This window comes from Ictidomys tridecemlineatus, chromosome 3 (genome assembly GCF_052094955.1).
Source record: "Ictidomys tridecemlineatus isolate mIctTri1 chromosome 3, mIctTri1.hap1, whole genome shotgun sequence".
Classification (NCBI taxonomy): domain Eukaryota; kingdom Metazoa; phylum Chordata; class Mammalia; order Rodentia; family Sciuridae; genus Ictidomys; species Ictidomys tridecemlineatus.
This window is the reverse complement of record NC_135479.1, coordinates 211,100,565-211,122,666: the sequence shown is the minus strand read 5'-3', so window position 1 is coordinate 211,122,666 and position 22,102 is coordinate 211,100,565. Positions and strand designations below refer to the sequence as shown.

General features: G+C 41.2%; 1 protein-coding gene across 2 annotated transcripts in view; it reads left to right on the top strand.

Annotated features, from left to right (window-relative positions):
- The first annotated feature begins 3,408 nt into the window (after positions 1-3,408).
- Positions 3,409-22,102, top strand: part of Brwd1 (bromodomain and WD repeat domain containing 1) — a 123,788-nt gene continuing 105,094 nt past the window's right edge. For both annotated transcript variants that reach the window (XM_078044655.1, XM_078044654.1), the window contains exons 1-8: positions 3,409-3,858; positions 3,933-3,991; positions 4,068-4,097; positions 4,211-4,270; positions 11,131-11,281; positions 13,312-13,410; positions 13,959-14,119; positions 15,446-15,667. In XM_078044655.1, coding sequence (XP_077900781.1) covers positions 3,810-3,858; positions 3,933-3,991; positions 4,068-4,097; positions 4,211-4,270; positions 11,131-11,281; positions 13,312-13,410; positions 13,959-14,119; positions 15,446-15,667 — 831 coding nt within the window. In that variant the 5' untranslated portion in view covers positions 3,409-3,809. The remainder of the gene's footprint in view (positions 3,859-3,932; positions 3,992-4,067; positions 4,098-4,210; positions 4,271-11,130; positions 11,282-13,311; positions 13,411-13,958; positions 14,120-15,445; positions 15,668-22,102) is intronic.

Here is a 22,102-nt window from a genome sequence, read left to right as displayed (position 1 = left end):
CAAGGCAGATGCTTTGCCACTGAGCTACATCCCAGCCTAATTTCTTTGTGAGGTCTGCACTGCTTGTGGATTTGCTCATCTCTGCCTTTCTGCAGTGCTGGCATTGGATCCCAGGCCCTCACACATGCTGGGCAAGTGCTCTACCACTGAGCTACACCCTACTCTTTTTAGAGACATGGTATCTCTTGCTAAATTGCCCAGGTTGGCCCTGACCTTGTGATCCTGCCTCAGCTTCCAGAGATTACAGGCTTGTGCCACTTTGCCTGGCCTTACCCCATTCTTCAGTCTTTCACAATTGCCCTAATCCACATTTTTGCCTAAGTCCTCATTTCTAACCATCCTTGGAGCCAGACTGGTTTGTGCATAATTTTCCACATAAGCTTTTCACACTTCAACTTTGGGTCCTCTTATGTGCTAATAGGAAGGCCTGTTTTTTTTTTTTTGGTTGTTGTTGTTGTTGTTGCTAAGTTTTCCATTCTTAGGCAAATTCTAAAAACTTTCTAAACCTCAAATTTCTTCATCCTTAAAATGAGAAGAACCAGAACTAAGAGTTGTTTGTGATACATGAGCTCATGTGCGTACTTATCACATGGATTTTCAAATTCCAGCTCTCCTAGGTACTGGCTGTGCAACCTTGTGTCAATCTCCTACTTTTCAGGTCTGGTTTCCCTCCTTTGTGAAACAGCAAGGGGAAAGTAGTGCTTGTGTTCTAAGGCAGGGCTGTCACACCCAGACTTCAGCTGGGGGCTGTTTACTAGCTATGTGCCCTCAGGCCTTTCTCAGTCTCACTGGGCTTCTACTGAAGTGAGCACGGTAGATAACCAAGAGCTACTTTCAGGACACATAAGTTTATTTAGGAATTGCTGGCCAAAAGCTTAATCACAGTGTTTTTTCCTTGAAGATGTAACCCTTAAGTGGAGAGGGATGACCATATTATAGCTTAACATCACCAGTTAAGATTTTCTGACCCTTGTTTATTAACCAGTTTTCTTCTTTTTTTTGAGGTGGTGGGGATTGAACCCACGGCCTTGTGCATGCGAGGCAAGTACTCTACCAACTGAACTATATCTCCAGTCCCTACCAACCAATTTTTTGATAATTTAGTTCTCTATGTAATTTCAGGTTATTTCCACTTTCTCAAAAGCAAACTTTAGCATGCACATTTAGGACAGCTGCTACTCAAATGTATGAGAGATACATACCTGAGTCCAGCCTTATTTGGAGGGCACTTCTGGCAGGCACCCATTACCTAGTTGCTGGTGGACAATGTGTTCCCCTTTCTTCTTCTTGGTAGGCCTATATGAGTCCTATCTGAGTCTCTGACACTTGGGAGTTGAATGGGGAGGTTATGCCTCTTTAAGTGTAATCCTGGATGAGTATTTGTGATAGGTGTCAGACTAAGCTGTAAAAGGACTACCAGGGCTCTTGCAAAGATTCATGCCATCATTTCTGATCTCACATTAACATAATGCTGCCCACTCCAGAATTATACTCCAGACAATGACAGGCATTTGGGATATAAACTCCTGTAACTTTTTTTTGGACGTTGCATTAGACCACACTGTCCCACAGGGACAGTTGTAATTTCATATAATCAAGTTCTTCCAAGAAGTTATACTTCTTAACAATTTAGCTACAGCTTGAATGCCCCATTGCAGTTGGTGGCACAATTCAACCCACCAAACCCTAAACTCTAGATTTTTGCAATTATGCCCCCACTACAGGGGACTGAACCCAGGGCCTCTTGCATGCTAGGCAAGTGTGCTACCACTGAGCTGCACCCCTAAGCCCAGGACTCTTTTCTTTTCATTCTACCTCAATACTGCCATCTTTTCCTATCCTTATAACCACTACTCAGATGCTTCTGGCCACATTCTCACCTTTTTTTTTTTTTTTTAATTTTAGAGACAAGGTCTCACTAAATTGCTGAGGCTGACTTTGAACTTACAATTCCCCTGCTTCAGCCTCTGGGATTACAGGCGTGGGCCACTGGGACAACTAAAATGCTATTTGTCTTGTCCTGTTGTTGTTCATATGCCTATAATCCTTTCCCACAAATTGTAGTTTGGATGACCCAAACTTTCCCATTGCCTCTAGCTCAGGCAAGAACAGGTCCCTTCTACCTTTGCCCCAAACCTTGTCGTTATTTGCTCACATTTTCCCTAATATGCTAAAAAATCTTTGTAATGGCAAAACGTGGTCTTTCTTCTTTTTAACCCATGATTTGATTGTGTTTGCTACATTAATTGAGCACCAACCTGAACATGTTTGGATTGTTAGAAAAGAACTCCAGCTACTTAATAACGCAAGTCAGCTGGGCATGGCTGTACTGGCCTGGAATCCCAGTCACTCAGTAGGCTGAGGCAGGAGGATCAAAGTTCCAGGCTTGTCTGGGCAATTTAGTGAGAACCAGTCTCAAAATAAAAAAGGGATGGGGAAATAACTCAATGGTAGCTTATGCCTGAGTTCAATCCCCAGCATGGGGTTGTTAGCTCCAATATGGTGCCTACTATGTGCTAGAAACTCTATCAACTCACAGGCCTATGCTCATAGGCCTATGATGTAAACAAAAATACTAGCTACTGTTTACAGTTGAGGAAAATTGAGACCCAAAGATTCAGCGTCTTGCTCAAGGCACACACCTAAAAGCAGGTGGAACCAGGGAGCAGTCCAGGTGAGTCCAGAGTCTGATCTGAACCACATACTGTGCAGGTTCTCTCCCTGAGCAGGAAAGAGAATGGTAACTCACACTCATGCTGTACACTTATGACTAAAAGGGCACACTGAACGTGCTAAAGGCACGCATCCACGTAGGTCAGAAGCCCAGCACAATTAAGGGCTTTCCTGGCCCTTGTCCACCTCTCGGACCTCAAATCCTATCAGTGTCTTCCAAGAGGATACAAATGACCCTCCAACCCGTTTCCTGATCCTCCTCCTCGGAACGGGCTGCTGCTTGCACTGCCCTTCCCCCGTCCAGCCGTCCTTTGAGAATCGGGCTAAGTCATCGCCTCCCGGCCGCCTCCCCACGCGGACACCCTCCGCGGCGCGCTGCATCTTATTAACCTCCCCGCGGGACAGCAGGCGGGGGACTGCGGCTGGGACTTATTGATTCTTCTTCCTGCAGCGCCGCTCGAGGTGACGCAGACTGGGAGCTGTTTGCCACGCGCTGCGGCCAAGAGGGACGGCGTTCGGGGAGCCCGGTCGGGCAAAGCTTCGCGTCCTTCGAGCGATGGCTCTCTGGCGGGGGGCAGACACGCTGGCTTCGGGTGACCGCCCGTGACTCGTCCCTTCCGAGCGGCGACCAGCAGAGTGGGCAGCAGCGTCTGCCGCGCAGCCCCGCCCCGCCCTCGCCCCGCCCCTCCCTCGCCCCGCCCACGCCCGTCGGCCCGCAGCCCGACCTCCGCCCCCGGCTCCCGCCCTCCAGCAGCCGGGCCGCCGCCGCAGCCGCCGCACAAAGGCCGGCGCCGCCTCACCGCGCAGGGATCCGGGGCCACGCGCGCGCCCCGCCCGGCCCGGTCCAGACCCCTGCCTGCCGCCCCTGCCCGCGCCCCCCAGCCGCAGGAAGCCACAAGAGGCGGGCGCGCTCCCTTGGCGCGGCCCCGAGGCTCGCGTCGCAGAGCCTCCGGAGGGATTACTTTTCGTCCCCGCGGCGGGGCTACTTCCTCCCCCGCGGAGGCGTCGGGCGCTGGCGGCGCGCACGGCATGGCGGCGGCGGCGCGCGCCTGAGGAGAGGGGACGCCGGCGCGGTGAGGCCTCGGCGCGGCCTACACGCTTCGCTCGCCCGCTCGCTCCCCGCTCCGCGCACGGCCATGGCGGAGCCCGCGCCCGCCCGACGTCCGGTGCCGCTCATCGAGTCGGGTAAGACGCGGCGCCGCGCCCCCCGGGCCCCGCGCCCCGCGCCGCCCTGACCGACTCCCGTCTTCCCTCCGCAGAACTGTACTTCCTCATCGCTCGGTACCTATCGGCCGGCCCGTGCCGCAGAGCCGCCCAGGTGAGCGCCGGCGGCCGCGGGGGGCGGGGGGTGGCGGCGCGCCGGGCCCGCCACTGACGGTGCGTCTCTGCCGCAGGTGCTTGTGCAGGAGCTGGAGCAGTACCAGGTTGGTGCCGCCGTCCCCGCGCGTCCCGCCCCGGCCCCGGGAGGGCCCCGCCCGCGCCCCCGCGGCCCCGCGCCGGAGCGGTGGTCACGCGGGCGCGTTTCGTGTCTTTCCAGCTGTTGCCGAAGAGGTTGGACTGGGAGGGCAACGAGCACAACAGGAGCTACGAGGAATTGGTGAGCACCGGACGTTTCCGCCCGCGTCCTCTGAGCCGTCCCTGCCCTCGCCCCGGCTCCCCGCGACCGGAGCGCTGGGCGTGCGGCCGGGACGGCGGGCCTGTCCCCGACCAGGGTTTGTTTTGCTTTGGAGGCGGCGGGGTTTGTTTTGGCAGGAAGCGGCCTCCGGGGGCGGTGGAGGGGGTGCCGCGAGCTCAGGGCTGGGCCGAGCCTCCAGGTGCGGCTGCTTTCGGGGGCGGCGTGCGCCCGCCAGCCACTCAGTGGGGCCCTCTCATCGCCTGCTACCTTGGCCCGGCGCGTAAGGCGAGCTCTGATTGGTCGCTGCTCCTCTGCCCCGCCCAGGTCTTCCGACCACTTGTTCCCTAGGAATAGAGTCCTCGGTCTCCGAAGGTGGTGAAAGGTTTTCTTGGAGGTTTTTTTTTTTTTTTTTTTTTCTCTTTGCAGCGTGAGAAAAGTATTGCTGATTCGTGAATATTTCACTCCAATGCTTTTGCTGTTCTGAACAGTTCAATTTTTTTTTTTACAGTACAATTTTTTGAATGCCTTAGGAAGTTGATTTACTTAATTTTATAATCTCGCTGTGTATAAAAAAATAGGCTTTGAATTAGTAAATTTTTTATTTTTTAAGCAGTGTTAACGTGAATACATTTATACTTTATAAATTTTTTTTTTCTATTCTTAAGATATAATTAGGTTTTCTCCAGTTACAGTAATACAAGGATTCATTTGTCCTTGGTGGAATAAACATTTTCCTGGGAAATATTTTTGGAAATTTGTATATTGGGGTAAAACATGTCTTTGGTTACCAGGCCATGTTCAGTATCATGAGTAAGGAAAATAATGGGGGAAAAAGAAACGTCTCAATTTCTATCACGATTCTAAGCAGAAGGTGGTGAAATCTTAACATTCTTGTATTAAAAGTAAAAGGGGGGACTGGGGTTGTGGCTCAGCGGTAGAGCCCTTCTCTAGCACGCGCAGGGCACTGAGTTCCATCCTCGGCAACACATAAAAATAAATAAAAGTATTGTGTCCCACTACAACTAAAAATAAATAATAAAAAATAAAAAATGTAAAAGAATTAGCTAGGGGATTTGTTATATGCATGTATGAACAGTAAGTATTAAATGTATGTTTTATACATATATGATTTTGGGGGTTGGGATTTGTAAAATGGCTTTATCCGTGAAGCAGAAAAGCATTGTTGATATGACACTAAGTAAATCAAATGTACCTAAATGAGAATGTAATGATCCCCTATATACCATTAACAGATTTGAATTTGTTGTCAATTTGCTGTTTACTTTGGTTTCTACTTGTGGAAGTCACTTTTAATATAAAGTGCTAATTAAATACAAAAAAAAAAAATAGAATAGTGGGCTATGGTGACACATTCCTGTAGTTTCAGTAACTTAGGAGACTGAGGCTGGAGGATTGAAAGTTTGAGGCCAGCCTGGGCAATCTTCTTAAAAGAGGTAGGGATGTTACTAGGTGGTAAGAGGCACCTGAGGTTCAGTCGCTAGTAACAAAATAAATAAGCAAATAAATAAGAAACCCACCACCAGGTACCCTTTATCCAGCCTTAGTGATTAATCAAAAAATGTTGCATCTGCTAATCTCTGCCTCACTGTGTTGTTTTTAAGCAGATTCCAGATAGCCATTCATTTTTTTTTTCTTGTTTATTTTTTTGCAGTACTGGGGACTGAACCCAGGTCCTTGGCATGATAGGCAAGCATTCTGTTACTGAGTTACATCCCCAGCCCTTTAAACATTTTAATTTTGACCCAGGGTCTTGCTAGCTCAGGCTAGCTTCAAACTTTCAATCCTTCTGCCTAAGCTTTCTGGGTAGGTGGGATTAACAGGCATGTGCCACTGTGCCAGGCTTCAGATAGCCATTTATTTCATTGGTTAACATGCTGGAATATTTTAAAGCAAATTGTTTGGACTGCATCTCTATAAAGGCCTATTCAGTGGTAGAGCATGTACTTAGCATGCACAGTACAAGACACTGGATTGGATCTCTAGGACCACAATGAAGAAAGGATCCTTTCTTTTTTAACTGTGGATGGAACCCAGGGGCACTTAACTATTGAGCCATATCCCCAGCCCTTTTTATTTCAGACTGGGTATCCCTAAGTTTCTTAGGGCCTCCTCAGCCTCCTGAATTGCTGGGATTATAAGTGTGCTCCCTCACATCTGGCTTCCCTGAGTGTCTTTATGTTTAGTTCAAATTCAGGTCCATGCCAGGTGTGAGGCACTCCTGGAATCTCAGTGTCTCTGGAGCCTGAAACGGAAGGATCACAAGTTCAAGGCGAACTTTAGAAGTTCAGCAAGGCCCTAAACAATTTAGGAAGACCTCATCTCAAAAAAATACAAAGGGGGGCTGGGGATGTGGCTCAAGCGGTAGTGCGCTCGCCTGGCATGCATGTAGCCCAGGTTTGATCCTCAGCACCACATACAAAGATGTTGTGTCCGCCGAAAACTGGAAAATAAATATTAAAAGGTTCTCTTTCTTCTCTCTCTCTCTCTCTCTCTCTCTCTCTCTCTCTCTCTCTCTCCCTCCCTCCCTCTCTCCCTCTCTCCCCCTCTCCCCCTCTCCCCCTCTCCCCCTCTCCCCCTCTCCCCCTCTCCCCCTCTCCCTCTCAAAAAAAAAAAAGGTCATTAAAAAAAAATACAAAGGGCTTGGGATGTGGCTCAATGGTTAAGTGCTCTTGGGTTCAGTCCCCAGTATTGGGGGAAAAAAGGCATTGATTATATAAAATTGTGAATCATCATTTTCCTACGCTATTACTGAAGAGACAGATATTTGTTTATTCTGGATTTGTCATTGTTTCTTCTTGAAGTTATTCCATTTTCTCAATGGTTCTGAAATTTTGGTTAGAGTTATCTGGGAGCAAGTTCCAGATGTCCAAAGTGGGCTGCAAACCAGTTAAATCAGTCTTTATGGTGGGACTGGGCATCATTTTTTTCCCCATGGTGAAATGCAAGAAAGAAAACCCAAAACTTTTAATGGAGGATATAGCTGTATTGGAAAGGCACAGTGAAATCTAGTGTTTTAATCTTGTCTTCCTGAGTGTTAGTGGCACTTTTGATTTAAAGAGAGGAAGATCATGCACCAGTTGCTCTTTAAAAAAAATTTTTTTTCTTTTTTTGGTTCTGGGGTTTGAATCCAGGGGCATGTAACCACTGAGCCGCATCCCCAGCTCTTTTTATTTTATTTCTTAATTTTGAGAGCAGATCTCACCAAGTTGCTCAGGGCCTTGCTAAGTTGCTGAGGCTGGCTTTGATCTTGGGATCTTCTTAAGTGTCCCAATTTGTGGGGATTATAGGTGTGTACTGCCACTGTGCCTGGCTTTGATTGACAGATTCTTAAGCCTGTGATTTTTCTTGATTCTGTTGAAATTACTTTTCTAGTTCCACTCATCTCCTATTCCTGTGTGCTGTGCTGATTACTTGCAACAGTGTTTGGGAGGTTAGGTACTGACATTTGAAGCACAAAGTGCTAATTACTATTAAGAAGCTTCTGAGGTCTACTTGGTTTTGATACTTTTCACTTTTGTGTTGGTATTTCTGCCAGGAGGTGGGGAACATAAGTCCAATTGGGAAATCAAAGGTATTTTATCAAGCTCTTGTTGTCACCAGGGCTGATGAATAAAAACTTTTATATTGAGTCCAGGATTATTTTATATTTGGATTAATGATGAAGAACAAAAAGTGACAAAAGTGATCTCAAAAGTGCTTTTTTTTTTTAAGTGGTGCTGGGGATTGAACCCAGGCCCTAGTGCATGTAAGGCAAGCACTCTACCAACTGAGCCAAATCCTCAGCCCTAAAAAATGATCTTTACCAATAGTTCAATACAGGATTATAACTATGGTATAGATCTATAATTATATGTTTGAGATTTTCTTTAGAGCAGTATTTCTCAGTTTGAAACATGGAGCATGTTGATGTTGCAGTGCCTTGGAAGTGCTGCTGACGTTAGTGGATGGGGGCTGAGGACACTGTAGGTCTGCATGTGTGGGTTAGTCCTGCACAGTGATGGTTTCTCAATTTTCAATTTTTGAAAAGTTGGACCAGTTGTAATTAATGTCTTTAATCTTTAATATTGTATAGTATAATTCTACATTGAAAAATTAACACTTATTTGGCATTAAATAGGACTTGAAAAAAGATCTGGTTTTATGGCCTGTTGTACTAATCATTTGCGGTGGATCTCTTTAAAGGTCCAGCATTCCTTGAATGCTGGTGATGTTATGATTGAGATCCCTTAGGGATGCACCATTAAATTTTATGCCAGTTACATTCATATCAGGTAACATTGTACATACATGAGTTAAAATTACATACTTTACTGTTTTTGTGGTTTATTTTTCTTATGTATAATTAACATAAAATGCAAATGAACTAAAATTTTAGAGTGTTCAAATTGATAAATACTGGCATATGTTACAGCCATGAACCCATCACAGTAGTGAAGATGGTGAGCATGTCTCACTTCTAGAAATCTCCTTTCACTCCTTGGAAATTCCTCCCTGTACACTGGCACTATCTTGTCATCCAGCCTTTTGATATGTCCTCTGTGACTATATGTAGTTTGTATTTTCTAGAGGTTAATGTAAGTGAAATTATGCAGTTATATATTTGTTTCCTGGCTTTCAAGATAGTTCAAAAATTCATCTGTTGTGTTCTATCAGTTCATTTCTTTTTATTGCCTAATTGTATTCTATTGTGCAGATACATCACAATGTATTATTAATTTATTCATCAGTTAGTGGACATTTTTGTTGTATTCTTTTTTCCTATTGGAGAGAAAGCTGCTAACATTAATACACAAACCTTTACGTGTCTATGAGTTTTTTTTTTTCTCCCCACATGCTTAAATACCTACGAGTGGAACTCAGCTTAGTATCACATACCTGTAATACTAGTGACCCTGGAGGCTGAGGCAGGAGGATCTCAAGTTCAAGGCCAGACTCAGAAATTTAGTGGGACTCTAAGCAGCTTAGCAAGACCCTGTTTCAAAATAAAAAAGGACAGGGGATGTATCTCAGTGATAAAGTGCCCTTGGACTCAACCCTGAGTATTAAAAGAAAAAAAAAAGTCTAGAAATGAAATAGCTGAAAAAGTTACCTACATTGGCCTCAGATTGGATGTGTTCTTGCCTCAATCTCCTGAGTGGCTGAGATTACAGGTGTATGTTCCTGTGCTCACCTTATGTGTAATTTTTTTTTTTTTTAATCTTATTTTTTTTGGTGGGTTTTTTTTTTTTTTTTGGTCTGTCTTGGAACTGGGGGTTGAACCCAGGGCTTTTTGAATGCATGGCAGACGCTTTGCCACTGAGCTGCATCCCAGCCCTTATGTGTAATTTTTAAAGAAACTGTTAAACTGTTTTCAGAATTTGTGGTAGTGTTGTATATTTCCATCAGCAGTTTCTCCACATTCTTGCAACGTTTGGGCTGGTCAGTCCTTTTCATTTTAGCCATCCTCACAGGTGTGTGGTAGTATCTCCTTAAAATCTTAATGTGTATTTTACTAAATAATGTCAGTCACCTTCACATGTTGATGTGCTATTTGTATTACCTTCTTTGGTGACATGTCTGTTCAAACTTTTTACACTATTTAAAATGGGTTGTTACTGTTGAATTTGGAATGTTGAGTATTGTTGAGTTGAATATTGTTGGGAACTCTTTTTGAGTTCTTTATTCTGGATATAGGTCCATCGTGAGGCACATGCTTTGCAAATATTTTCCTTCAGCCTTTAGCAATCAACATTGCTTTTGAAGAAAGGAAGATTTTTTTTTTTTTTTTAAAGAGAGAGTGAGAGACAGAGAGAATTTTTAATATTTATTTTTTAGTTCTCGGCGGACACAACATCTTTGTTGGTATGTGGTGCTGAGGATCGAACCCGGGCCGCACGCATGCCAGGCGAGCGCGCTACCGCTTGAGCCACATCCCCAGCCCCAGGAAGATGTTTTGATGAAATCTGATTTATCATTTTTGTTATTTATGGTTTGTGCTTTTTAGGTGTCACATTAGAAATCATTAGCTGGGCACAGTGACACGCCTGTAAGCCCAGCAGCTTTGGAGGCTGAGGCAGGAGGATGGCAAGTTCAAAGTCAACCATTAGCAAATTAGCAGGGCACTCAGCAACTTAGTGAGACCCTCCTGTCTCTAAATAAAATACAGAATAGCCTGGGGATGTGGCTCAGTGGCTGAGTGCCCCTGGGTTCAATCCCTGGTTTAAAAAAAAAAACAAGGGCTGGGGATGTGGCTCAAGCGGTAGCGCGCTTGCCTGGCATGCGTGCGGCCCGGGTTTGATCCTCAGCACCACATACCAACAAAGATGTTGTGTCCGCCGAGAACTGAAAAATAAATATTAAAAATTCTCTCTCTCTCTCTCTCCTCTCTCACTCTCTCTTTAAAAAAAAAAAACACAAAGTGTACATATGTCTAAGTATACATATGTCTTGTTTTTGACAATTTGTTCCATTGATCTCTTTATCTATATACCAAGAATACCAGACTGTTTTGATTTCTGTGGTTTTAAAACAAGCCTTGGAAGCCAATGTTGTTAACACTGCCACTTTGTTCTTTTTCAAAGCTGCTTTGGATTTTTTATGTTATTTTCATACAGATTTAAGAATAATACTGTTGATTTCTATAAAAAAAAAATTCTTGCTTGAATTTTGGTTGGGATTGGTTTGAATCGGTAGTTCCGATTATTGTTTTCAGCTGTCTTTTATTTCTCCCAGCATGTTTTGTAGTTTTCAGTGTGTTTCATATGTGTTGTCAGATTTATCCCTAAACATTTATTGTTTTTTTGGTATTATTTAGTGTTATTAAAACTTAACTTTCCAACCAGGTCTTGTCCAATAAGCATGTGGCTCCTGATCATCTGTTGCAAATCTGCCAGCGCATCGGCCCTATGTTGGATAAAGAAATTCCACCCAGTATTTCAAGAGTCACTTCTTTACTTGGTGCAGGAAGGCAGTCTTTGCTACGTACAGCAAAAGGTACCTTAATTTGAAGAAGTGTTCTGCTTTGTATTAATAGCTTAATAATTATTATAATTGTGACGTAATGTAAGCATTGTGGAAGAAAGGTGATATGTAACTAAATCATGCTGTGGACTATAAAATTCTCTGCATTTAGCATAGAACATTGAATCCTATTACCTAAGTGTTTAATGGGTTTTTCTGCATTTAAAAAATTGCTCAAGATACAGATGTTAAGCTAAAAAGCTTGAATTTATTATGAGATGTGTTTGAGGTTTTATCAATGTGAGTTCTTAATTTTTTCATTTTGTAGCTCACTCGTAACTTATTGAATGTAATTGTATGTGTCTAATAAACTCTTAAAATGCTAGAAGTATTTCCTTTGCTATTTAGATTCCGAGAGCCCTTTGTTACCAGGGGAAGTGATTTTCTAAGGTTGGTAGCGGTTTGAAAACAAGCACCAAAAATGTAAAATTGCATGGTTCTTTTTTTTACACTATTTTTTTGGCAAATTATGTGCTAGTAAAATGTTTGAAATTGCTATTTTTCTGTTAGCTTGGTACAAATGACTTAGACTTAAGTATATGTATGTGATACTATCTATGTATAATGTGGCTAAACTGCTAATGGGCAAGATGGTTGGTTCCTCCCATCCTGAGCCTCCTCCCTTGACTCTCTAAGAGCAGTCGCTGGGATGCTCCCTCTTTAGAGGCACCATGAGGATAAAGCTTGACTGAGGAAGAACAGCCTCCCTCTTGGTTCGCTGCCAGACTGGTTTGTCCAGGTAGCTGTTTCCTAGTGCTCTGTAGCCATGCCACATGTTGGCTCTAATCAGGAAACTGTTGGTATTCTTCCTTTTCTATGTTCCTATTCACTTGTAATTACTCTGTTGTAGGCTGTTACTTAGTAGTTACTTGGGCAGCATGTTTTCCTCTGTTTTCTGTGTCAAGCTCAATGTTGTTCTGTGATGAGCAATGTTTTAGAATTGGCAGACCTTGGAAGAGACTTGGTCAAGTGCATAGGGTAGGGCCCTGTTTCTCTATTGTTTTGTACTGGTGCCATGAGAGGATGCCTGGTAACTGCTCTTTGGTCATGATAGTGGTAATGGATCCATTCATGTAAAACTCTATATGCCTGTTAGTTTGGGGCACCCGAGGCTCATGGAAGTTAAGTATGCTGCCATCCCTCCCTTGTCTTTGAGTTGTGAGGTAGCTAAACTTGAGCTCAGCAGACTGCCCATGACTTGTGTTCTGCTGCTGTCTCCTAGGAGGAAAGACACTTTTTCTTCAGTTCTTTTCTTGTAGGTCAGGGAGGGATGGGACTTTTTGAGTTGATGTTCAGACTCACCGATCCTACTTATATGCCCTTCTGTAAAGGATCATCTGTGATCCTAAAATAAAGGGAAAGCTATTTAATTTGTCAATACTTCCTAAAGAGACCAAAGTCGTGGCAGTATTGGCCAAATTAATTTTAAGACTAAACAAGTCAAGGACTTTTATATGTGAAAGAAATTAAAATTTTTCTCAATTTTCAATTTTTGAAAAGTTGGACCAGTTGTGATTAAGGTCTTTAATATTGTATAGTATAATTCTACATTGAAAAATTAACACTTATTTGGCATTAAATGGGACTTGAAAAAAGATCTGGTTTTATGGCCCGTTGTTACTAATCATTTGCGGTGGATCTCTTTAAAGGTCCTGAAATCTTTGAGCCTCAGTTACCTCACTTGTAAATTGGCGAAAATACCTACCTCACAGGGTTGTTGTGAGGGTTTAATGAGATAATGTATGTGGAAAGCACTTTGTGAACTGTAAAGTGCTACACAAATGTTAGTTGTTGTTGCTGCTGTATCTGAGATGTCCTAAGTTTTTTTTTTTTTTCCCCTTCAGAAATAGTCTAATAAACCTCCAGGGCTTTTCTGTTTAAAGTATATTATAGTTGGTAAAACTTTGAATAAACAGTTTATTACAATATACGTAAGTATTCTATAAAATCTTTCTTGGGGTTAACTTTCAAGATTTTATGTGTATCTAAAATTCATTTTAAAGACTGCAGGCACACAGTTTGGAAGGGCTCTGCCTTTGCTGCTCTTCATAGAGGAAGACCTCCTGAAATGCCCGTGAACTATGGCTCTCCTCCAAATCTTGGTAAGTGAGGTGGGCCTTGGTGATGCCTAAAGTTCTTTTAATTTCTTGATAAAATTTGTAAATGTCAAATTTAAAAAGGAAATACTGGCAGGGTTGTTTTTTAAGTAGTAATACATATCAAATTTCAAACTACTGTTTTCTTAAAATAATTAATAAAATTAACGAAAACAATCATTACATTAAGAAGTCTGAGCTGGGCAAGGTGGTGCACATCTGTAAACCCAGCAGCTTGGTAGGCTGAGGCAGGAGGATCCCAAGTGCAAGTCAGCCTCAGCAATTTAGCCCTAAGCAACTCAGCGAGACCTTGTCTCTAAATAAAATATAAAAAAGGGCTGGGGATGTGGCTCAGTGGTTAAGTGCCCTTAGGTTTGACCCTTGGTACTGGGGCGGGGGGGGGGGGGGGGGGGACAAACGCCTGCATTAGCGATTATGGTAGAACAGAATTGGAAAGAAATTTGTGTCCTTAGGATTTCTCAAACAAATTTATTTATTTTTTCACAAAAATATTGGCTTTCCTCTTAACCATTTTCATTGTTTTTATTTCCTAGTGGAGATACACCGAGGAAAACAGCTCACAGGGTGTTCCACTTTTAGCACAGCATTTCCAGGAACTATGTATCAGCATATAAAAATGCACAGAAGGATTCTCGGACATCTATCTGCTGTTTACTGTGTAGCATTTGATAGGACAGGACATAGAATCTTTACAGTGAGTTAACATTTTCTACTAAATTGGGTACTGCCTGCAGCACTTTAGTGTGCTTCAGCATCATTTAGGAAATTTTATAAAATTTGTAGGTTCTTTATTTCCAATCTTCAGAGATTTCAATCAAGTAGGTCTGGTGTGGGGCCCATGAATTTGTATTTTAAATAAGTACCTCAAGTGATTTATCGACAAACAGTCCTGTGTGCTGTTTTGAGAGATAATGACTTAGAGCAGTGGTTCTCAAGCATGATCATTAAGGATGGTTGAAATTTATGCCTGTGTAGGCTGGTATGGTGGCCTGTAATCCCTGCTACTTGGGAGGCTGAGGCAGAAGGATTGCAAGTTCAAAACCAGTTTCAGCAATTTATCAGGTGTGGCTGTAAGCAATTTAGTGAGATCCTGTTTCTGAATTAAAAAAAAAAAAAATGAACAAAAGAACTAATAGGCTGGGGATGTGGTTCAGTGCCCCTTGGTTCAATCTCTAGTACCAAAAAAGCAAACAAACAACAAAACAAAAACCGTACTTTAGTTCATTTTGAACTTATTGAATTGTCACTCTGTAATTAATCTAAATGTAAATTAACCCCAAATCCAGAAACAAATCTTCAAGCTGTTAGAAATATTTATACATTGATTAATTGTTAATTCTGGAAAATGGATTGATTATAGATAGCATTTCTGTGTTCAAGTAGTTATTGGAAAGCTGTACAGAAATATTTGGAATTTAACATTTTTAATGTTTTTAAGGGAAGATTAGAATGGGTGAGAAGCTGACTTAATTGCAGGTGTGAGACTCAGAGTACATAATCATTGTGTGATGAATGATGGATGCTGGATGGTATTGTGTATTTGAGACTTTGTTGTTTGGTTATTTGAAATAAGGATGCTTTTCCCACTTTTTGGGGAGTGGTAGTGGCAGAATTGTCACTTAGTCTTGTTCAGGCTAAGAAGTCTATATCTGTCTTAACATTTATTGTCTTATTTAACTTGGTGAGCTGATCTAATACTTAGCCATTGTTAACCAATACAGTTGAGAAGGAACTTCTAGTTGGGTGTATTAGTTGGTAGACAATTTGGGGGTTAGTAGTATTTATAATGTGATCTGACTCATAGAAATGGTAAGTTCACAGTGTCTTTAGGCTTTTCTTTCAAAGAAAAATACATTTCCTTATGTATTTTGACTGTAAGAACCATGGCGGAGTATTCTACAATTGGAAGGAAGGGAGGAAGAGTCAGATATTGGATTTGTGCAGTATGTAAAAAGTACTCTAATAAATGATTCATAAGATTTGCTGAACTGATATATGTGTTTGGTGTATTTTTTCTTAGGGTTCAGATGATTGTTTGGTAAAGATTTGGTCAACACATAATGGCCGTCTGTTATCCACATTAAGAGGTCATTCTGCAGAAATTTCAGATATGGCAGTGAATTATGAGAACACTATGATTGCTGCAGGGAGCTGTGATAAAATCATCAGAGTGTGGTGCTTGAGAACCTGTGCTCCTGTTGCAGTGCTCCAAGGACACACAGGATCAATTACATCTTTACAGGTAAACTAACTCCCTGAACATGTGGATGTTACCGCCTTTACCTTCAAAACTCTTTTCTCTTTGGAACAGGAAAATATGAAAGTGCTTAGTGATTATATGGTGTTTTTTTTTTTTTTTTTTTTTTTTTTTTGGTGGTGCTGCGGTTTAAACCCGGGGCCTTATTGCATTTGAGGCAAGCACTCTTCCAACTGAGCTATATCCCCAGCTCCATGATGTGTTTTAAAGTTAGGTAATCAAGAGAAAATTATCATTTTTACTTCAGCTAATCATGGAAGGGGTAAGATAAAAATCGAATGTAGCAGAACTTTATCAGAAAGCTTCATGGGTGACTTATTGCCTCTTTGAAGCTGATTATTGATGTGGATGAATGTCAATTAAAAACTGATGTCCAGTGAATCAAAATGCATTCTGCTGTCATATATTCCTAATTTAAAAAAAAAAAAAACACGGATGGATTCTCTGGTTTTGGCGGTACTGGGAATTGAACCCACGGCCTAAAAGGCATGTTGGCAAGTGCTCTACCATTGAGCTGCATCCCCTGCCCTCTTTATTTTTTATTTTATTTTCAGTACTGGAGATTTCCAGGGGATTTTTACTACTGAGCTACATCCCAACCCTTTTTATTTTTTTGAGACAGTCTTGCTAAGTTACCTAGGTTGAACTCGTAACAAGTACGTGGGATTAAAGGCATGTGCCACTGCACCCAATTTTTTTTTTTTAAGCCTGGGTTTCGTTTCTTTTCTTTCTTTTTTTTTTTAATAATATTTATTTTTTGGTGTAGATGGACACAACACATTGCATTTTATTTTTATGTGGTGGTGAGGATTGAACCCGAGTCCCGCCCGTGCTAGGTGAATGCTCTACCACTGAGCCACAATCCCAGCCCCCTCAAATATTTTTAAAACTTGTGAATTTTGATAAGTTGATTAGATTTGTTGAAATATTAAAAGAAATTTTCCACAATAAGTGAAGGATTATCTTGAACCTTTTTTCCAAAATGGAGTCACACACCCCTATGGACCTGTTAATGTTAACCTATGGCTATTCTTAGCCATTTTGCTTTGTGCTTAAAGTCTAGATTTGATATTCTGCAAACAATTCAGTATGTATTTCTAAAAGACAAGGATTTGTTTTTTTTTAATTTTTAAAAATTTTTTTACTTGTTGATAGACCTTATTTATTCATATATGGTGCTGAGAATTGAACCCAGTGTCTCACACATGCCAGGCAAGTGTGCTACTGGTGAGACCAAGCCCCAGCCCCAAAGATTTGTTTTTGAAAACTGTCATCACACACTGTTTGTTGATGTTCACATTTATAGTTACTTTATGAATGGCATGATTTTATGTATTTAATCAGGAGTAGAACAGAGATTGGATTTCACAGGTGGTTGCTCTAGATTAAGATAGGTAAACCATAAATTTTATCCCCCTTGCCAGTGTTTCTTTGTTGAAGGAACCTTGGGATGTTGATTGTAGTTTACCCATAGTTTGGATGTTAACAGTGGAATCATTGTGGAGTTTAATATGGTCCTGTATTTCTCATAAGTTGATGGTTGTATGGAGAGCAATAGTTACCTTCAATGTGCATGAAAGTCACTTGGAGAGCTTGCTTAAAAATAGCTTGTTTTAAAACAGCTTGCTAGGATTCTGAATTAAAATGTGTGGGATGGGGCTTATGAATTTACAGTTATATTGCAAGATATGTGTGTGTTTATGTCAACAATTGTATTGCAAGATTCTAGATGTTGATTGAGAATTGGTCACAGTAAGATGTAAATTTTTCCATCAAAAGGAGCAAAATATCTGGTGATATCTCTGTAGTATATTCATTGATTGCTGCCTTAGATTGATTAATTCACTTGGGACTAAAAATGGTGCCGTTCTGCCATTTTTTGAAAATTACATTTTGTTAGGTGGAAGTCAATTGTTAGATGATTTGTAAGAGAGAGAGACACACACACACACACACACACACACACATATATATATATGACATATGTATTTATTTATTTTATTTTAGTTGTAGTTGGACACAGTATCTTTATTTATTTTTATGTGGTGCTGAGGATTGAACCCAGTGCCTCACACGTGCGAGGCGGACGCTCCAAAACTGAGTTATAGCCGTATCCCGATTTGTAAGACTTTTCAAGCCATGTTTGGGTCTGATTTGAAGTTGGTTAAAACTATGGGAGAGGTTTAGTTTTTACGTATAGGTTTCTTTAGGCTCTACATTATTGGTGTGAAGTTCTGTGCTAAAAGGTGACTTGACTGGATGTGGTGTGGTATCTATAGTCCTAGCTATTGAGGAGATTGAGAGGGAGGATCACTTGAGGCCAGGAGTAGTGATAGTTGAGACATCAAGAGAGATTGATTTAAGGGCTGGGGATGTGGCTCAAGCGGTAGCGCGCTCGCCTGGCATGCGTGCGGCCCGAGTTCGATCCTCAGCACCACATACCAACAAAGATGTTGTGTCCGCCGAGAACTAAAAAAAAAATATTAAAAATTTTCTCTCTATCTCTCTCTCTCTCCTCTCCCACTCTCTCTTTAAAAAAAAAAAGAGAGATTGATTTAAGATAGGGGGAAAAAGTAACTTCTCAACATTCTGGTTAGTATTCTCAAGACACAAGTTATCTTTGTATGATGAAGTTATAAATGAAATAGTGTTTTATTTTGAAAGTATAAGGAAGAATTTTGGTTTTTTATTTATTTTTAGGCAAGAAATAATTCTCTAGAAAGTTTTGTAGGGGCTGGGGATGTGGCTCAAGTTGTAGTGCGCTCGCCTGGCATGCATGTGGCTTGGGTTTGATCCTCAGCACCACATACCAACAAAGATGTTGTGTCCGCCGAGAACTAAAAAAATAAGTATTAAAAATTCTCTCTCTCTCTCTCTCTCTCTCTCTCTCTCTCTCTCTCTCTCTCCCTCCCTCCCTCCTCCCCCTCCCTCTCCCCTCTCTCACTCTCTCTTTAAAAAAAAAAAAAGAAAGTTTTGTAGTTGGAAAATTAACTTCAAATCCTAGATAGGTTTCACAGTTTATATTTTATAATTTGATAAGAACTTATAGACATAATAGCAGCAAATAAGAAATCTTAACTACTTTGATAGGATGTTTATTTTCAAACTATTTGGAATTCATCATTGTGAAAGTGGAACCCTGGTCTTTCCTGAATTCTTTTGGTAACAGGAGCCTACGTGTGTTTATTGTCACTGGAGGAGGTCCAAGGAGGTCCTGGAGGGGGAATCTCTCACCTCAGGACCTCACCTTACAGAAAGTAGTTTCAGCCTGTATGTTATATACTGAGGCATGAGGTTGATTTAGGAAAGGCATGAGTACATAGCCAAGGGAGAATGCAGGCTGTCGTGAGAGTGAAGAATGTTTTTTGAGTTCTTTTTAAAAAAAAAACTTGGTGAGAGGTGGGCATGGAAAGGCATTGGGTATGATATTAGTATCAGGTGATCACATAATGGTTTATGGTGGACTGGCTACCACAGATTTAGTGGATGATTTTAACAATATATACACACAATGATTTTTAACAGTATATAGACATGAGGTCAAAGGAAATAAGTAGGATTGAAGCATAGAGCGAATACGTTACAGTACATAGGAAAGAACATCATAAGCCAGTAGTCTTTAAGTTGACATCTCCATTATCTGATCAAAAGAAATAACATGGCTGGGTGCAGTGGAGATTGCCTATAATCTCAGTGGCTTGGGAGGCTGAGGCAGGAGGATAGCAAGTTCAGAGCCAGACTTAGCAAAAGTGAAGCACTGAGCAACTCATTAAATTAAATACAAAAAGAGCTGGGGATGTGGATCAGTGGTTAAGCGCCCCTGAGTCCAATTCCTGGTACAAAAAAAAAAAAAAAAGGTATAACCAGTAAAAGCCACAAGTAGAACCTCTGGTTAAGTTAACAGTAGTTTGTGAGCATTCCACAGGAATGAAACATTTTAATACATAGCTGGCTTAAACTAGTTTTCCTTTTAAAGACAACTGAAAATTCTGAAAAGAGGTGGAAAAAACCCTGAAGTAACAGTATAATGAGAAATTAAGATGTCAAAGTCTCATAGATATGCGAAGCCCAGAGAGGAATTATTAAGAGGCATTGGCCAATTACAGAGAAATGAACTTGTGGATGCTTAGTAGGATCTTGGAGGTCAGGATCTTGAGTTTGGGAACCAGTGGAGTTGTATCCTGGAAGCAGGAGTGAGCCAGTTAAATTTACATTCACAGAATCTGAAGCCAGGCTTCTAGTCATTTTAATTCACCTGGATTGGTAATCTGGGATTGTTGGGCCCTTGATCCACCTGCAGGTAGAAGCAGAAGGTATATTAGAGGAAGATAACATCTGGAGCCTTGTGCTATTTATGTATGATGCTGACACTAAAATGTAATGAAGTATGAGAATATAAAAGAAAAAATACGGCCGGGCTCAGTGGCACATGCCTGTAATCCTAGCAGTTAGATAGGCTGAGATAGGAGGATCATGGGTTCAAATCCAGCCTCAGCAATGGTGAGGGGCTAAATAAGTCAGTGAGACCCTGTCTCTAAATAAAATACAAAATAGGGCTGGGGATGTGGCTCAGTTTAATCTCTGAGTTCAATCTCTGGTACCCCCCCCCCCAAAAAAAAAAAAAAAAAACCAAAGAACCAAAATCAAAAATAAGATATAGAAGGACACAAACATAACCAGAAACAGGAGAAATAACAGGTGAAAGAAATAGATCTGGAACATCTATTGCCTGGATCCTCAGACTATCTTGGAAATATCTGTGTTTTATAAGTTCACCTAAAAACCAAACAAACAATAAATTAAATTTCCTCAGAGAATGAAAAGGTAATAAAAAGGAAACTCCAGGATTGAAATATATAACTGAATTTAAGGATTTAGCGGATGATTTTAACAGCATATAGACACAATGAAGATATTGGAGAATTAGTGAACTGGGAATGAGGTCAAAGAAAATAAGTAGGATTGAAGCATAGAGTGAATAGGTTACAGTACACAGGAAAGAACATCATACGAGGGAGAAGACTTAACTTCATGGAGTGATGGTGCACACCTGTCTCCCAGCAATTTGGGAGGCAGAGGCAGGAGTATTGCAAGTTCAAGGTCAGCCTTAGCAATTTAGTAAGAACCTAAGCAACTTAGCAAGATCTGGTCTTAAATGGGGGAAAAAGGGGCTGGAGATGTGGCTCAGTAGTTAAATGTTCCTGGGTTCAATCACTGGTACAAAAAAAAAAATTTACAATAAAACTATAGAAACAAAAGATAAATAGAAATCTTTTTACCCAGAGGGAAAAAAGAGAGATGCTACCAGCCTCTCAATAGAAGCAATAGAAGTTGATAGATAAAGGAGTAAAAGGAGTAATATTTTTCAAGTATGAATAGAAAATGTCACACAGTCAAGAATTCTGAAGCTATTGAAAGTATTGAAGACAAGGTATAATAAATGCAGTTTAGAAAAAATGAGAATTTCTTGGCATTGGAATAGCATTGAATGGAATTTCAAATAGTATTTAAAGAGAGAGGGAATGTGATCCTGGAAGAATGGAAATGGAAGAAGAAATGAAGAGTTTAAAAAAAATCGGTAAGTGTGAAATAAACATTGTTAATAGTATAAAGAAGTATATTATCTTCTAGGTTATAAAATCTATATGAGATTAAATAATAACATGCATAGCATGAGGCCATAGATTTAGTATTATAAGGTTTTTCCATTGTTTTGAGAAGTGGAAAATAGAAGTTTATGTTAGATTTTAAGGTACAAAGACATTTTTTGTCAAACTCTAGACTAACAGCTAAAAGAATAGTAAGAGAATGTGTAAACCAAGTGTGGTGGTACATGCCTGTAATCCCAATAGCTCAGGAGGCTGAAGCAGGAGGATCACAAGTTCAAGGCCAGCAATTTAGCTTTTTTGTGGCTCAGTGGTAAAGTGCCTATGGGTTCAATCCCATGTACCAAAAAAAAAAAAAGTGTAAACTACTAAGCTACCAGAGACTGGAAATAAGTCTTGTAAAAAAGAAAGCAAGAAAAAAGGAAAGAGCTGGGTATGAAATAGTGCATGCCTGTAATCCCAGAGGCTTGGGAGGTTGAGACAGGAGGATTGTGAGTTCAAAGCAAAAGCAAGGTACTAAGCAACTCAGTGAGACTTGTCTTTAAATAAAATACAATATAGAGCTGGGAATGTGGCTCAGTGGTTGAGTGCCCCTGAGTTCAATCCCCGGTACCACCCCGCCCCTCTGCAAAAAAAAAAAATAATATAAAAAAAGGCAATATATGGGAGAGAAAGTATACAAGGAGGTCATTAAATGTCAGTATGAGTATAATTCCATTAGTAGTAAATGAATTAAATGGTCCACATAAGAGGCAGAGACTTCAGACTTGGTTAAAAAATGAAATCCAACTATATGTCTTACCTTCAATATAAG